Source organism: Cydia amplana, chromosome 12, assembly GCF_948474715.1.
Source record: "Cydia amplana chromosome 12, ilCydAmpl1.1, whole genome shotgun sequence".
NCBI lineage: Eukaryota > Metazoa > Arthropoda > Insecta > Lepidoptera > Tortricidae > Cydia > Cydia amplana.
The window spans coordinates 8,789,982-8,804,441 of NC_086080.1; the positions used below are offsets into that span (position 1 = coordinate 8,789,982).

Genomic DNA, 14,460 nt, shown 5'->3' on the forward strand with positions numbered 1-14,460 from the left:
AAGGGTGCGCAATTTCAAGGCCTACACATTTCCAATTCATAAGTCTGATGCAGCCAGCACTTGTACAAAGGTGGCCCTGTGCTGTGCAAACTTCAACGTTTTGTTCCAATGTTTACCTAATTATATCCAGTGGACGCAGTACTAACGCTGACAAGGCTTTGGTTTAAGGGCCCATCAACGTGCACACTAGCGCCACTGCTAAATAATCATGATTATTTCAATTTAACGAAACATTAAAAAAAGGGGGGCCGCTACGTACTGTATCTTGTATTAACCTGTCGAATCCCACGATATGACGTCACCATAAGCGTTCTGGCTCATATATGAGCCGTGGGAGTTGACAGATTAATGTACCTTTTGAATACATCAAACTAGATTCTATGTTGCTGGATTCGTCAATCTTTAAACTGAAAACAAAAACGGCCGTTTTAACTTTGGACGCATAGATTGATGAATCCAGCAACATAGAAACTAGTTTGATGTATTCAAAGGGTACTTTAATACAAGATACAGTACATAGCGACCCCCTTTTTGAAATATATTTCGTTAAATTTAAATAATCACGATTATTTAGCAGTGGCGCTAGTGTGCACGTTGATGGGCTCTTAAGGGCTTTTGCGGCCGAAATTTCAATGTAGCTTTGTATGTGGCGAGTTTTAGTACTCAGGTTTCGATAAAATTCAATTTATGACTGTTTATTACTGTTATGAATGATCAGATCGCTGTTTTGCTAAAGTTGTAAAGAAAAAATATACATATATTATTTGTTTTATAGAAACTAAAATAATAGAAGTATTGTATAAAAAATACGCAGAAATTTATTCCAAGCATTATTATTCATTTCTCGCAAAATATAACAAATTTCATATTATTATAACATAACTTGGTAAACGAAAAACTTTAACTGCGTTTTGATTTCTTTTTGACAACAGTTTCTTTTCTAATAAAATATTTGATGAGTTTAACGATAACAAAAACAAATGCTGCGGCAATTGCCACAAAGAAAGCAAAGACGTCGAGCATATGATATTCAACCCAGCTTAGATTACGCGCTGGATTCTTCATGAAATCGGCACCTTTGTTTCTTATAACATACTCAATCCAATACATGGCAGTTTGCAACGCTGTAAAAGGCCTATCTTGGAACCTAACTGACAACTCCTTCGCCTTGATTTTGTATGAGTCGTTTTCACAAACAGCGCGTAAAGCAGATTCCAAGTTTTCCTCATTGATATCATGGTATTGTAGGATCCTGCCGATACCAGCTTCCTGAGCCTGAAGAAGGTTGTTGTATTGGTCCGCGTATATGGGGACTCCGATGATTGGAACCCCATGGAATACTGCCTCTTGTGTCCCGATTAGTCCGCCGTGGGATATGAAAACTTTGACGTTCGGGTGAGCTGCAAGCAATTATAGGGATTGAACATTTTCACACGTAGGTAAAGCTACTATTTACGTAAAATTATAAATATCTACATACAACATATGTATATTAAAGCTACGTTAATAATTAAAGCGAATTAAAGCTACGTTACAGGACCTTGAAAACAAGTACAACATTCAAGCACAATTAGCTTTAAGAAACGATGTAGAAATCATAGGATGCCCAGAAATTAAAAATGAAAATCTACATCATACTATGATGGCCATAGCCACGAAGATTGGTGCCAGTGTATCGGACGTCGACATAGACTACGTTTCAAGAGCAGGCCACAAGAGGAAACAATCTAGCAATGAGTTCAGTCAATTACCACGACCTGTAATTGTACGCTTTGCCCGCAGGAAGGTCCGTGATGACTTTATAGCGAAATCTAAAATCCGACGAAATTTGGATACTACAGATATTATCACTGAAGGTACCCCACAGAAAATATACATCAATGAACGGCTAACTCGCGAAAACCGCCAGTTATTTCGAATCGCCAGGGAGCGGGCGGCCCAGGCAAATTTCAAATATTGTTGGACACGAGGCGGATTTATCTATGCACGAAAGCGAGATGGAGCAGACGCCATCAATATTATTAATCAAGACTGTATTGACCGCGTTTTTGGAACTGAACACCAGCTTGGGTCTGCTTCTAAAGATTTTCCTGAGGAGTAATAGTTCCCTAACTGTAAGGATACCGTGTACTATCTTATATATGTGTATCTTATGTCTCTTAAGTGTATTTCAATATAATTTAAAAATATATAGTAGATTTTGGTATATTTGCTATTGTCGTATTTTTAATAAAAATGTAACTAGTATAACATTAAGTTGTATTCAGCGTTTCAAACAGTCACAAATATTATGGATACATGCTAACACATGTCTTACACAAAAAAACACTACTCACCGACACTTATCCAGTATAAAATTTGAATCTGGACTCCTCCCTACCTTGCGGCTTAGTGATGCTCCGTTCATGCAACCTCCACCACCGACCTAGACCCGGGGGAGGATATTGACGAAACTTACATGGTGAACTGCCACACGGTAGGGACTCCAGAGCTATGCCAATATTATCTTAGCCAAATACACAACATCAAGATTATAACTTTTAATATTCGAAGCCTGCAACATAACATCTCTAGTTTTTTAGTCACTTTAAAACGCTTTAATACAATGTTTGATTTTATAGTACTGACCGAATGTTGGCTGAAGGAAGGCTCAGTGATCAAACAAATTGACGGCTACAACTCCTACCAAACTGAAAATCTAGGAAACCAGGCTAGTGGAGTCGTGGTGTATGTAAAAGATACTTGGAATGTTCAAGTAAGTGAGCCAAAAATTCAAGATGCAAATTGCCTATATATTGATATTCCTAAATGTTTCTCACTTCTAGGAATCTATCGCTCTCCGTCAGCGAATAATATTGACCCGTTCTTAAATTCACTAGAATCCTTTATAAACGGTACAGATTGTGGTCTGGATCTCATTATTACAGGGGACATAAATATAGATATTATGAAGGTAACACCCCAGTCCTCTGATTACTTATGTCTAATGGCTAGCCTAGGTCTCAAATCTGCAGTTGACAAGCCCACAAGAAATGAAGCATGCCTGGATCATTACCTAGTAAGATCAAAGCAATCCTATAAAGCAGTAATTTGTGAAGCAGACATAACTGATCATGATATGGTAATACTCTGCCTGTCAGGTAAATCCAAATCAGTCCCAAAAGAAAGGTATATTTACAAAGTAGATTATGATGCTATTTATAATGAATTAGGGCAAGCTAACTGGGATACTGTCACCAATAGTTCCTCTCCCACTGAAGCTGCAGATATCTTTACTAAAGCTTTGACAACAATTATCCACAATAATTCATCAAAAAAGGCTGTCAGTCGCTCCAAGTTTAATATTAAGCCATGGATAACTCCAGGGTTAATTAGGTGCTCTAAACATAAGGACCGATTGCATTTGATAAGCCGTAAAAACCCTAATGACCTTAATGCTAAACTAATTTTCACTCGCTATAGGAACTTTTATAGAACCCTTATCCGGAAACTTAAAGTCGAGTATGAGCATAAACAGCTTACTGAAAATCGAAACCATCCAAAGCAACTGTGGAAAACTATAAAGCAAATAATACAAACCCCGAAAGATAATGGAACCCCTGGCTATACCACCATAAAATCGACCTTACCTGAATCATTGAATTACATAAATGACTATTTTTCGACCGTAGGCCAGTCGCTTGCAAATAATATTCTTGCCAATTCTGGAGAAACTGAAGCATCCCTTGCATCCAAATTTAAAATAGCCACATCATCATCAAAGTCTTTCTTTATGACCCCAACTAACATCCAGGAAGTTGAAAGTATAATCATGAGCCTCAAAATGAGTGGTGCTTCAGGCATAGATGGGATAAGCAACCAGTTTCTAAAACGCGTGAAAGACTACGTGGCCAAACCCCTAACAACCATATGTAATCTTAGTCTAGAACACGGATCCTTTCCAGAAACCTGGAAGACGGCAGCTGTAGTACCAATTTATAAATCTGGCGCCAAGGATAATGCAAGTAATTACAGGCCGATATCACTATTGTCAAGTTGCTCAAAGGTGCTAGAAAAGCTAGTTAACAAACGACTTATCAACTTCCTAAATTCAGAATGCCTGTTTTCGGAAAGGCAATTTGGATTCCGACAAGGAAAATCTACAGAGGATGCGGTCTCTCTTTTTACCAAACAGGTCAGTACATACTTGGATAAGGGTAATCCATGCACTGGAGTATTCCTAGACCTGTCCAAGGCATTCGACACAGTTTCGGTTCCTATACTACTACAGAAACTCGAACACCTTGGAATCAGAGGAGTGGCCCTAACCTGGTTCAGTAGTTACTTGACTGGCAGACGTCAATGTACAAAGTTTGGAAACACGTTAAGCGAGGCAAAACCAGTAACTTTTGGGGTCCCGCAAGGGAGTATCCTTGGCCCAACTCTTTTTATAGCATATTTAAATGACTTAACACATATTCCCATACATAACGCAGATATTATTTGCTACGCAGATGATACTGCTATACTATTTCACGGTGACTCGTGGTCGCAATGCCTAGAGATCGCCCAGAACGGTATGGAATCGGTTTACAGTTGGCTAAAAAGTAATCTACTAACTCTCAATACTACGAAAACTAAATTTCTTTGTTTTCACAAAACTGCTGCCTCAGAGCCGTCAATCCGCCCTGAAATAAGAATACATGATATAAACTGCAAACAAGGTACACCTTCTTGCAATTGTATTGCAATTGAACGAGCATCATCTATAAAATACTTAGGCGTGACACTAGATGAAAAACTTAATTTTTCTAACCACATTGAATCAGTATCTGCTAGAGTAAGAAAATTAATTTATGTGATGAAGGAACTAAGAGATGCAGCTGACAGGAGACTACTTAAAATGATATATACTGCACTTTGTCAGCCAATTTTAACTTACTGCATCACCGTATGGGGAGGGGCAACTAGTTCGGCAATGATTACCCTAGAAAGAGCACAGAGATTTTTACTTAAGGTAATCCTTAAAAAACCCAGGCTTTACCCTACAATAGACGTGTATAGGGACATGGACGTGCTCAGCGTCCGTAAGCTTGCTATCATTAGGTTAACAATGATAATGCACCGTGAATTAGTCAAATCAGGATATGGAACTTCTTATAATAAACGTGTTTTTAAGCTGCCTGTTCCCAGGACAAAAACTGCTTTTGCAAAAAGATTTCAAAACTTCCTTTTGCCATATATATATAATAAAGTAAACAAAGATTGCGATATTAAAAACTATACTGCTAGCAAAGCTAAAATAATAGTAACTTCTTGGATAAAAAATCTTACTTATATTGAAACAGAGCAGCTAATGAAGACAAATGATTGGTAAAATCAATAGTCTAACCTCTCGGTAGGCTTTTAATAATAGAAATTTAACCTTCACTCTCGCTACGTCTTATAACACACACACACACACACACATTCATTCACACCACAAACACACCTCACATGATTGCTGTATACAATAGGTAAAAAAAATAGTATGAATTAATATTAAACTTATTGCTCTACCTAAATTGTGATTGTTCCTGTTAGATTAAGCCTGTTATCATAATTAAACATATTAGTTAGTACTAGATGCTTATTAGAAAATAAAACTTCAGCGTAGGATGTAGGTAACTCAATGTAGTAATGTTTTCAATCTGACTACACAATACAGGCGTAGCCTAGTGTGGCAGTCATAGGTTAAGTAAAACCTGTAAACTTTTTGGCAAATAAAACTATTTTTTTTTTTTTTTTTTTTTTTTTTATATATTAATTCTATTTTAAAATTAAAACTTAAAAAGTTTATCTAAAAAGTGTCTACCTAGTAGTAGGAGTGCCTACTACTAGGTACACATATTTAAGTGTAAATAGTTAGGTAAAAAAAATCTGGCGTAGGTAATTATAATTTCATTCATCTTTTTTTTATTTATCTTGTATGTATTTCATTGTAGGTTACACTCTTATAATGTCTGAACTCTTGCCAACAAAAACTGAAACAATTTAATTCAATAACGCGGCAAAAACGGCATTTTTAATGAACTTAAACTATAAATAGTTACTTGTCTAACGGTATATTGTCAAATATTTTTCTAAGTTTGTAAATAAGCGTGATCTAAATAAATGGTGAATTTTATTTTTAGTGTATTTATCAATATTGTTAGCTACGTTTCTACTAGATAAAGAAGCTTCGCGATAAATCAGTCTTCGTTGAAGAAAAGAAGACAAGGTTTAAGGATGACTCGCGCAAGACCGGGCCGTGCCTGGGTCGAGGCGACTGACATGTCTTTTTCTATGACGGCAGATCGGTGATCACGTGGTACTTTCCATAAAAAATGCCCCAGCCCGATCTAGCGTGAGTCATACTTAAAACTGGGTATTTTACTATTCCCCAATTTAAATGTCTTTCTTATGTAATATTTATAAACACAATTGGCTTACCTAAAATCTCCTTTTGCGGCAGCCATTTTCTTACAATCAGATTATCAGGTTTGCCCTCTAGACTTTCCTCCTCCCATTTCCACAATACAGTATACTTTAGGCGCCTGAACACGTTAAGGAATGCCTTTTTCTTGTCTAATGGCAGTTCTGAACTATGGACGTTGGAACCAAAGCTCATATAGATCACTCCTTGTGTTGACTTGTCCAAAATGTCAGCCAAGTCCTGTAAAATGTGGAATAAATTTATCTATAATTTCCCCATCACTACTGACAAAAATAAAGTAATGTGTTGTAATAACTAAAATAAACAAATATTTTCTAAAACATTGAACATAGCGATACCTATAACTAATCAGACGCGACTTACATTTACACACACTACATTAAAGCCCATAGACGGTATTTTAATCACATACATTGACCTTACATCATTTAATATCTAGTCATTTGTTATCATTGATAGCAAAAAAATATGTGGCCTAAAAGTATTTTTATTGCTGCTGAATTAATTCTATCGTTTGTTATCATAATTTTTTTGTCAAAATATAAAATATCAGCTTCTCACAAACTAGGAATATGACATACACACTACATACAAACGAGTAGGTACATAATAGCCGACATCACGATAACACTGACTTTTGAACCCATTCATTATTCTGTCGTGCCATGACTGTTATGATTTGACAAATTAAGTCTAATTTTAGACAAAGGCCGTAAGACGTCGTATTCTATTACCAGTCATTACAACATTACAGATTTAAATGATGTTTTGTTTTCAATAAACTTCAACTAAACATGTTTCTAATAAACTACAAACAAAATAGTAGTTTATGCAACAGTGATATAATAAGGGTTCTTAAAATTCAAGGGTCGAAGTTACAAGTTACGAGACGTAGTCGAGTTTTGTAAAAAAAGACCCGAGAATTTTAAGAACCAATTATGAGCTGTTGCATACATTACTTTTTCTATGACAGCTGCAGCAAAAAAAAAAAAAAAAAAAAAAAAAAAAAAAAAAAAAAAAAAAGTTATTATTAAAAAAAAAGAGTTATTATTTAAAAAAAAATTAGTTATTATTGTAAATGAAAACATACCTCTTTCAATCAAGATGATCGGAACTTGTATCTTTAAAAAAAATAAAGCAGTTGTATTATACTCATAAGATGACTGCTGGCAGTCATCTTATGAGCCTATAGACAAAGCATTCAAATGACATTGCTTTAGATATCACTGTCAGTCATTTAATTGACACATTTAAGTGCTGGAGTAGAAAAAATATATAAAACACGCGGTCCAATATTATCATGTTTGTTATTATGGACTTTATAATTATGGGGGTAAGCTAGAAAATTGTACCTACTTAGGTTCATATGCCATCTGTGATTTTTAAAAACGTGGACCGCGAGACGCAACCTAGCAACAGATTTTTATAACAAAGTTCCTATTAGGCGAGTTTAGAGTTATTGAAAGATTAGGGGAGATGCATTATGAAGCCTCTTGAATGCCGCTTCATTTGCGGACTGAGGAATGAACATATAAAAAATAACAGTTATGAATAATACTTACCTTTGGGAGAGGGTCGAATTTATGAGTCAGATGTATTCCTCCGATTTCAACTAAATTAGGTAAATACGCTGCGGGAGTGTCAAAACTGAAATGACTGTTCATTAGAAACAGGGATGCGTTCTTCTGCAGTTCTTCTAGACTTGGAACAGGTTCAGGCAAATTCTTTATGTACTTCTTAGCCAATGCTTCCTGCTTCTGTATGTACCAGACTTTGTACCAAAAGTACTCATAGGCGGCAAAGTAAAAGTTCCTTAATCTCCCAAAAAAACGGTGTGGGTCCTTGATAGCAACGAATTCATTTATAACAGTCGCTAACTGTAGAGGATTCCTCATGATAATATTATTTCTCATGCAGTTACCAAATGTAGTTACTAGAGCCAATGGCACTTTGTATTTATGGGCTAAAACATAAGTGGCTTCTTGGAAAAACATTTCGCTTATTACCAAGTCAAATTTGTGCTCTTGCTTTAGAAAATCTTGGATTTGTTTCGAGCTGAGTGCTACCTCAGTGGATGCTAAACCTCCACCCCAGAGAATTTTGTCATAAAATTCTTCTTCGGATATGTCCACCATCGTAAAGACATTAGGTCGGCCACCTTCTGAAATATATAAAAAAAAATATCTTTAATTCAGAATATTAAAAATTCCATACAATATTGTTAGTACCATAATACATTACAGCTACATGTTAGTAAGTACAATAAAATAAAATTAATCATTGACACAACATTTTGACAACGAGATCAAGATTTATAATAAAATTAAAATTAATTGATTAATTATATGGAAAACAAAATATGTTTAATCAACTCATCATAAAAATGTCAAGAAGTCAAGTGTGCGTAGACGTGCACGTTTGCTTATTGGTTGGACCCGTGCACGCACACGTCACGCAAGCGGTGTGCCGTCTGTTATAAGGATATGTATATTACAACGAGCACGTGCACGTCTACGCACACGCATCCAGTGTGCACAGGCCTTTAGGATCAGCACATAAAATCAGTTAACACTAAAAGCTCGATTATGATTTTAGTTTCCTGTTTTAGATTCGATCTGTTAGTTGTGAAAAATTACATTTCTTGTTAAGAAATTTATATTCTACCCACCCAGGAGACGATTATCCTTATGGCCATATTAGAATAATATATGAAATCATAGGGTATTTTGAAAGCAATTTGTACTGCCTATTTATTTTCATGACTCATCTATTCAACAATAAATAACATATCCACTTAAAGTATCTTTAAAGTTATTTCAATTCCTAGCTTACAGAACTTAATAATAAAATAACGTATTTTTTGTACCGGCTAACACAAGTAATAAACTCTGAGTACAGTCACCACACGGGATTGTTACGCCATTTAGGATCCTAGCTAAATTGGTTGTTCCATACATTACGCTATGGAATGTCCAATTTAGCTAAAACCCTAAATGGCGTAACAATCACGGAGCGTGACTGTACATGAATACACACATTTCGTCAAAAAAACGTTAGATAAATTATTTCTAATTGTCTTTATGTACAGACGCAAAAGTAATACTAACAGACTGTGTCCAACATTGAAATATTTAAATGAGGTTGTTTAATGAATTATCAATTAATCTTCGGTTTAATCTTTATAAATAATAAAAGCCGTATAGGTATCTGATGTAAACGTAAATTAAATGTTTAACTTTTACGTTCTACAAATTTAATAATAATATGTTTTTATTCAGTTTTCTATAAAATGAAAAAATAGTAGGTATATATAACTGTACTTTTTCAAATTAGCTAAGTATTATCAATAGAAGTACCTGATACATCCCAAATCTTTTTGTCATCAGCCATAACTTGATGATAGGTTGATACGTGGTCAGTCTCCTTGAAGGCTGTAAATACTGTCACGTTGTGACCTCTGCGGGCCAACTCCAAACCAATAGGCCTCAGCATGATATAATGCGACTTTGAAGTAAAAGGTATCACATACAGAATATTGGCGCACTGACAGCAGACCGCGCTTGCGAGAATAAATAATAAAACTAAACTATCCTGAAATAAAAAAATATACATTAATTCGACGGCAGTTAAAAAACAAAAAATGACGATCGTCGTCGTAGATCGTCGATAATGACATTAATGGCCCAGATACTTAAAAAAAAATCACGAACCATTTTTATATACATTCAAATCTAACTAGCGGAAGGAGTTTATTGAGTGACGCGCTGACTTTGACTGAGTTAGAAGATATCGGGCAAGTTCAACAGAATCATAGGAGCTAACAGACTTACATTGCGATATCGAAAAGATATCTTAATGATGCCAGTACGTCTCACTCGCGCCAATATATGTACAAACAAGTATGAGCGAAATGCGCACGTGACTGAAATCATTTAGATATCATTTTGATGTCACAAATGTCACTATGCAAGTTTGAATTGTCCTCATAATGTAAGAATGATGGTTTGATTATTAAATTATACTCGTGTATTGAAGGTTCGTATGGAAATGTTTTACTTACACCGTATAATTTTAATATAATGAACACAAATTCTAAAATTGTATTGTTGGTCCTAAGTAATTTAACATTAGATAAGCTTTCAACACGTTTATGTATATGAACAATAAGGGATCTGTACCTATAAATTTTTTATCAGTAAAAATCTTTGTGACACAACTTATTACGATCTGACTAAGTATTTGTATTATGCAGGGATGCTAAAACGAATAGTTTTGCTGACTGTACCTCTCTATGAATAAACAAATAGGTATGTTAAGACAGAGCCAACTTAAACATGTTACTTCTATAAAGTTTTTACGTAGGTACCAACCTATAATTTTAGGTAGGTATGCGTTCAAGTTCATCTAACTATATGACAGAGAAAACTACGTACCTCGTTTTGCGATTAGCGATTTGACTCCACAGGTTTAATTTGCGTCCAGTATTAATTTGTACTTATAAACAATATTTGTATTGTATTGTAAACACTGTACTTTACCGTAAGGTATAAGTACAAGTTTAAGGACTTGAGAAAGTTATCCATCTGGCTAGTTTTGCGATATGACGAAGTCATGACCAAACGGCTAAATTTTGCCACTCTCGGCACTCTCAAACATGCACAAACAACGATTTATGATTGACATTAGAAAAATAATTCGGTAGATCTTGAAATTTAGCTAATTTTAAGTTTTTGTTATAGATTTCACGAGGTCTTTCAATCTCAAGAGGAGAAAAAAAGTATCCTAAGTAATCAATTGATTTTACTAGCTTTCAGAAAGTCAAAATTTGTTATTTTTTTACAGGATTACCGATAAAATGAGTTCTGCAACTTGGACCCAACGGAAAAATACCTTCTCAACGCCTTCTCCCACATTGAACATTTACGTGCTCTTAACAATGCATCAGGCGCTGAAATTTTCAAATATAATATAATAAAGAGGTTTCCAAAATATATGGATACTGAAATATAGTTTGTCAAAGGACTGTCTCATTTCAAACATAGACAGAGAGAATCATACTTTGTGTTACTAGTGTACTAGCACCCAAAAGAAAATAATGAGTATAGTTTTTAGGGTTCCGTAGCCAAATGGCAAAAAACGGAACCCTTATAGATTCGTCATGTCCGTCTGTCTGTCTGTCTGTCTGTCTGTCTGTCCGTCCGTATGTCACAGCCACTTTTCTCCGAAACTATAAGAACTATACTCTTGAAACTTGGTAAGTAGATGTATTCTGTGAACCGCATTAAGTTTTTCACACAAAAATAGAAAAAAAAAAACAATAAATTTTGGGGGTTCCCCATACTTAGAACTGAAACTCAAAAAATTTTTTTTCATCAAACCCATACGTGTGGGGTATCTATGGATAGGTCTTCAAAAATGATATTGAGGTTTCTAATATCATTTTTTTCTAAACTGAATAGTTTACGCGAGAGACACTTCCAAAGTGGTAAAATGTGTGCCCCCCCCCCCCCCTGTAACTTCTAAAATAAGAGAATAATAAAACTAAAAAAAATATATGATGTACATTACCATGTAAACTTCCACCGAAAATTGGTTTTAACGAGATCTAGTAAGTTGTTTTTTTTTAATACGTCATAAATCGCCTAAATACGGAACCCTTCATGGGCGAGTCCGACTCGCACTTGGCCGCTTTTTTTGTTCTTATTTACTGACAAATTGGTTTGACCAAATAGATCTCATAAAAAGTGACCAAGTGGCTGAGACCGGGAGGCGCATTCTGATCGTAATAGCATGTTAAGAATTTAATCAGAATTTGTCAGGGTCATTTATTATGATAGACGTACGTACTGACAGATCTTATTAGTCATAACAAATACAGATTAGGTATTACTAATTAGCTTAGAATGGACAAAAAGTTTCGACGCAACAGCGTATCATATTATAAAATAAGAATACCTATACCTTTATTAGGTATGTTATTATTATGTCAGCCATATACTGCAAAATGAATTAAAATAATAAACCTTAATTTTAGCTTCGCCAAAGCCCGGTAAAATAATCATAAAACGTTTCAATGTAATTTCATTCCCAAGTAAGGCTTCAGCTTAACTAAGTGTGAACTTCAAGTGAGAAGTGTCCAAATTCACCGCTTAGATCTTGGTTTCTCAGTTACCGCAACTTTGAGATGGGACTCCGCTAACTCGCGCCTAACTTATGTACCGGCTCGGTAGGTGTTGCTTCATTAATCTATGGGCTTATACACTTAGCCTATACATTTAATCTATTATTTCCCTATTTGTGTTTACATATGAGGTGACTTTGTTGGTACCATAGTCTGAGTAATAAGTAATAAATATATGTTGCTCATACTGATCGAACCTACTAAGGAGTCGGCCATATTCGAACTTTAAGATACGTCAAATACTAGAGATTGAAACGATATGGAATGGATATGTCAGTGTCAAACAAGTGTCAAAAGTGACGTTTCTTCAAACAAACGCGTCACTTTTGACACTTGTTTGACACTGACATATCCATTCTATATCGTTTCAATCTCTAGTATTTGACGTATCTTAAAGTTCGAATATGGCCGTCAATCCCGAAATCGCGAAAAAGATATTAGCTATTTCATAAATTTCAGCATTTTCTACGAAAGAGCTGTTTTTTTTAGGGTTAGCCCAATTTATATTCGCCCATCGAAGTATGGTTCAGACATAACAAAATCATCTTGTGAATGGGTTCTGGAAAGTAGAATTCTATTTTATACCGGCTAACGGCAACAACAATATACAGTATATAATTATCATACTTGGGTTAATCGTTTGTCTTTTATTTCGCTTATCGTTGCGGTATGTAAAACACTCCTATAAGTTGTGATTAAATTTGTCTTGTTACAGAAGTAATAATTTTAAATATTAGCATTTAGCATAACTGGGTGTCGATCAAGATATTGAATCAAGAAGCATGATTACTTACCTAAATATGCTAATAAATTGTGGTTTATCGCCCAGTTTTATAACTCTTAGGGCCACTTGCACCATCCCACTAACCCGAGGTTAAGCGGTTAAACCGTTATCCCAGTGTCAAATTGTACTGGTAGCCATGGTAACTCCAGGGTTTAACCGGTTAACCCCGGGTTAGTAAATGGTGCAAGTGGCCCTTATCGTCCTAACTGACATGATCGCACACCGCGTACGGTGTCGCGCGTATACCATCCTTGCATTTACATACCAGCGGCGGTAGCATGGTCACTTTCGCACTACATAATTATTAGTTATAACCTGACAGGTATGGTGACATTAAGTAGGCAATATCAAGCTACAATTGTCAGCGCGATGAAGCAGGGTCCTGAACGCTCCAATAACCACTCACATGCTTTTGGCCACTATAGTTGCCAGCTGTCACCCTTATTTTATTATAATAATGTTTTTTGTGAAGGTTCTTATTAGAGATGCCCCGAATAGTGGTTTTGGCCGAATACCGAATATTCGGCCCCTCTCTCGGCCGAAGTGCCGAATATTAGGCATGACATGCGAACATTTTGGGTCACAATTATTATGAAAACTATTCGCCAACAAAGCACAACGTTTGCTAAGATATTTTTATTGTTGAACAGAATTAATAAATATAGTTAGAGTCAATCAAATCAGACCCATGATAAAGTAAAATATTTTGTAATCAACAAATGCGCAAAAAAGGGTCTTCGTATTTAACAACTTTCCAAGAATACATTTTAAACATTAAATGTACCTAGGTTTTTGTTATTTTTATTCTGTAATTTTTCTTTTTAGGTAGGTGCAACAGATATTCAGTATTCGGCCGAATAGTAGGCAACATTCGGCCGAATACCGAATATTCGGCAAAGTGGCCGAATAGGCGGAATACCGAATAGTTGCCGAATATTCGTGGCATCTCTATATCTTATATTCTTAAACTGATTCTGTGTGCAATTTAGTGGCTATCATCTCTGTTTGACGTCACTAGACATATTTCGTTCAATGTCTTCT

The 14,460-nt window shown here is 35.4% G+C and overlaps 1 protein-coding gene and 1 long non-coding RNA gene across 3 annotated transcripts; one reads left to right on the top strand and one right to left on the bottom strand.

Moving 5' to 3' along the window:
* Nucleotides 1–854: 854 nt before the first annotated feature.
* On the bottom strand, nt 855–10,242 carry LOC134652970 (UDP-glycosyltransferase UGT5-like). Of its 2 annotated transcripts, XM_063508226.1 has the most exons (5): nt 10,165–10,242; nt 9,811–10,045; nt 8,017–8,615; nt 6,451–6,673; nt 855–1,400 (listed from the first exon to the last, which is right to left on the bottom strand). In XM_063508226.1, the coding sequence occupies exons 1-5, from the start codon at nt 10,177–10,179 to the stop codon at nt 901–903; spliced, it is 1,572 nt and encodes a 523-aa protein (XP_063364296.1). In that variant the 5' UTR covers nt 10,180–10,242; the 3' UTR covers nt 855–900. The 2 variants fall into 2 exon arrangements, with proteins under 2 accessions (XP_063364296.1, XP_063364295.1); XM_063508225.1 differs by lacking the exon at nt 10,165–10,242 and having other exon boundaries at nt 9,811–10,066.
* Nucleotides 10,243–11,559: 1,317 nt separating this feature from the next.
* Nucleotides 11,560–11,913, top strand: LOC134653007 (uncharacterized). Its single transcript, XR_010097232.1, has 2 exons — nt 11,560–11,630; nt 11,881–11,913. It is a non-coding gene; the product is annotated as an uncharacterized LOC134653007 (long non-coding RNA).
* Nucleotides 11,914–14,460: the final 2,547 nt, after the last annotated feature.

Excerpts from the sequence above, each read along its gene's own strand:
- LOC134652970 (XM_063508225.1), bottom strand. The coding sequence starts at position 10,066 with ATGTATATTTTTTTATTTCAGGATAGTTTAGTTTTATTATTTATTCTC. Across the intron at positions 8,616-9,810 it reads AAAGATTTGGGATGTATCAG|AAGGTGGCCGACCTAATGTC; the intron begins GTACTTCTATTG and ends TATATATTTCAG. Across the intron at positions 6,674-8,016 it reads AATTCGACCCTCTCCCAAAG|GACTTGGCTGACATTTTGGA; the intron begins GTAAGTATTATT and ends CACATTTTACAG.